Source organism: Papaver somniferum, chromosome 5, assembly GCF_003573695.1.
Source record: "Papaver somniferum cultivar HN1 chromosome 5, ASM357369v1, whole genome shotgun sequence".
In the NCBI taxonomy this organism is placed as follows: Eukaryota; Viridiplantae; Streptophyta; class Magnoliopsida; order Ranunculales; family Papaveraceae; genus Papaver; species Papaver somniferum.
This window is the reverse complement of record NC_039362.1, coordinates 22,338,009-22,340,625: the sequence shown is the minus strand read 5'-3', so window position 1 is coordinate 22,340,625 and position 2,617 is coordinate 22,338,009. Positions and strand designations below refer to the sequence as shown.

Here is a 2,617-nt window from a genome sequence, read left to right as displayed (position 1 = left end):
ATTTGATATGTTTATGATGCATTTTTTTACTCGTAAAGAAACCAGATTTTTCAAGATTAATGGCCTGCCCAGAAGCCTTAGCAAACTTATTAATAATTATCATTAAATTCTCAGCATAAACAAGAGAATCTTTTGAAAAGAGCATGCAGTCATCTGCAAAAAATAAATGTGAAATGGCAGGGCTATTTTTTCGAAGGTTGAAACCCTGAATAACTTTCTCATTTTCGCCTTTAATCAAAAGTTGAGAAAGAGTTTCCATACAAATGATAAATATATAGGGAGATAAGCAATCTCCCTGCCTAATACCTTTAGAAGGAAAGAACATTTACCCTGGAGATCCATTCACAAGAATAGAATAAGAGACAGTGTTAATGCATTGGTGAATAACCTGGCACCAGTCATCCGAAAAACCCAAATTTTTAAACACAGCAATTATGAATGGCCATTCCAGCCTATCAAAGGCTTTAGATAAATCTAACTTAATAGCCATGAAACCATCTTTGTTATTTTTCCTCTTTCTAGTTTTAAAGGAATGCAGAATTTCATGACTAATGATGATGTTATCATGTATTTGCTTATTAGCTATAAATGCAGACTGATAAGGAGATATTAAAGAATCTAAAACAGGTTTTAAACGATTAGTTAAAATTTTTGAAATTATTTTGTAAACAGTATTAGTGAGGCTAATAGGGCGAAAATCATTCGGAGTAGAGGGGTTACTTACCTTAGGAACTAAAGAGATAAAAGAATGATTGAGCTGCTTAAGAAGAAATTTGCTGCAAAAAAAATCCTTGTACGTGATTAATAACTTCAGTTGAAATGTGATCCCAATTATCCCTGAAGAACCCATCCAGAAAACCATCAGGTCCGGGGTATTTCCAAGGCGCCATATTTTTAATAGTTGTAAATATCTCATTCTCAGAAGGTATAGCAACAAGCTCAGAATTGAGCTCATCAGAAATGATAGGCTTGATATCCATAAGCACATCATCAATATCAGAGTTTCTCGGCATAGAAGAAGCAAATATTTTTTTAAAATGATCATCAAGGAGGTGAAGGACTTGATCTTTATTTTCCAGCCAATTACCTTGATTATCTTTAAGCATATGTATGGTGTTGTACATGTTTCTTAACTTAACAGTATTATGAAAAAATTGGTATTCTTATCATACTGCGTGAATTAGTCAATCCTCGACTTTTGTTTATAGAAGGAGTTCTCTATTTCATACCAAAAGTCCAACTGCTTAGAGTAGTTGAGAATAAAATTTCCTATAGAGGGAGTATAAGCCATATTCTGCAGTTTTTCAATTTCTGAATTCAACATACTAATTGTTGTTTTGATGTGTCCAAAAGAGTTCAAATTCCAAAAACTAAGATCATGCTTTAGATTTCTGAGCTTCCCAGCTACAATAAAACTTGCAGAGACTTTATTTACCTTTTTCCAAGAATTAACAAGAATATCTTTGAATTCAGGGTTAGCTTGCCAGCATTTAAAGTACTTAAAAGGAATAGCAAGTTTATCAGTACTATGAAAACATTGCAGCAAGATGGGGCAATGATTTGAGAAAACTCTACCTAGATTCGTAACCCTAGTTTGAGGTAGCAGCGAAACCCAATTATCATTAATAAATCCCCTATCCAGTTTTTCAAATATAAGCTCAGAAGGATTTTTGAATCTTCTGTTGCACCAAGTAAACGGATTTCCAAAAGAGAAAACATCATGCATATTTAACATCGAAAGAGAGTTCTTAATAAAATCAGACGCTAACGAATTTTCAGGAATTCCTCCCTGTTTTTCTGAGACATTCAGTATAAAGTTGAAGTCACCTAATAAAAGCCAAGGCCTATTGTCCGACTCATTGAAATATTTCAAGTAGTTCCACTGATTTCTGATACATAAAGTATTTAAAGCTCCATAGATGAAAGTGACCAAACAATTCTTAATTATTGGAGTGATATCGCATACTACATGAATCATATTAAAAGTACTGCTTAAAACCTCTAAACTTGAATTTTTTAAAAACCCAAAAGCCATACCACCAGATTTACCCACAGCAGGAACAATGTGCCAAGAATCAAAAGGTAAAAAATGCGTGTACTTATTAACAGTCTCACTATCAACCATAGTTTCAATTATACAGATAGCAGTAGGTCGATGCTTTCTAAAAAGTTTCAAAAGGTGAAGCCATTTTTTATTAGAGCAGCAACCATGCATATTCCAACATATAAACTTCATGGCGGAAAAAGCAAAAGGATTCAAACAAATAAATAGTAAAGACAAGCAATAACCAGCACAAACCAAAGCACAAATCGAAATCAAAATGATGCTAAATAAAAGCTTTTCGAATAAAAAATTAGGGACTTACTTGGTCATGAGCATCCGAAGGCACTGCATCCGTAGGGTCAGCATCCATCATCATGAGATCAACCTCCTTCTCGAATTCTTAATCCGTAATCTCAGGCTATGGAGGAAGCATTGTCAGGGGCATAGGTTCAAGCAACACATATTCTAAAGGCTCATCCTTATTTTCCACATAAGACGAGTAGTCCATCTCCGAGTTAGGAGGCATCATCAATTCAGAGTTACAATTCATTTCTGAAGCAGCACTATAGATAA

General features: G+C 34.1%; 1 protein-coding gene across 1 annotated transcript; it reads right to left on the bottom strand.

Annotated features, from left to right (window-relative positions):
* Positions 1-325: 325 nt before the first annotated feature.
* Positions 326-2,125, bottom strand: LOC113278839. Its single transcript, XM_026527573.1, has 3 exons — positions 1,436-2,125; positions 798-1,133; positions 326-595 (listed from the first exon to the last, which is right to left on the bottom strand). The coding sequence occupies exons 1-3, from the start codon at positions 2,123-2,125 to the stop codon at positions 326-328; spliced, it is 1,296 nt and encodes a 431-aa protein (XP_026383358.1).
* Between the last annotated feature and the right edge of the window lie 492 nt (positions 2,126-2,617).

Coding starts and splice junctions, on each gene's coding strand:
- LOC113278839 (XM_026527573.1), bottom strand. CDS start 2,125: ATGGTTGATAGTGAGACTGTTAATAAGTACACGCATTTTTTACCTTTT. Junction 1,134..1,435: donor TTGTTAATTCTTGGAAAAAG/GTAAATAAAGTC, acceptor AATACTGTTAAG/TTAAGAAACATGTACAACAC. Junction 596..797: donor CAACTGAAGTTATTAATCAC/GTACAAGGATTT, acceptor TCTCCTTATCAG/TCTGCATTTATAGCTAATAA.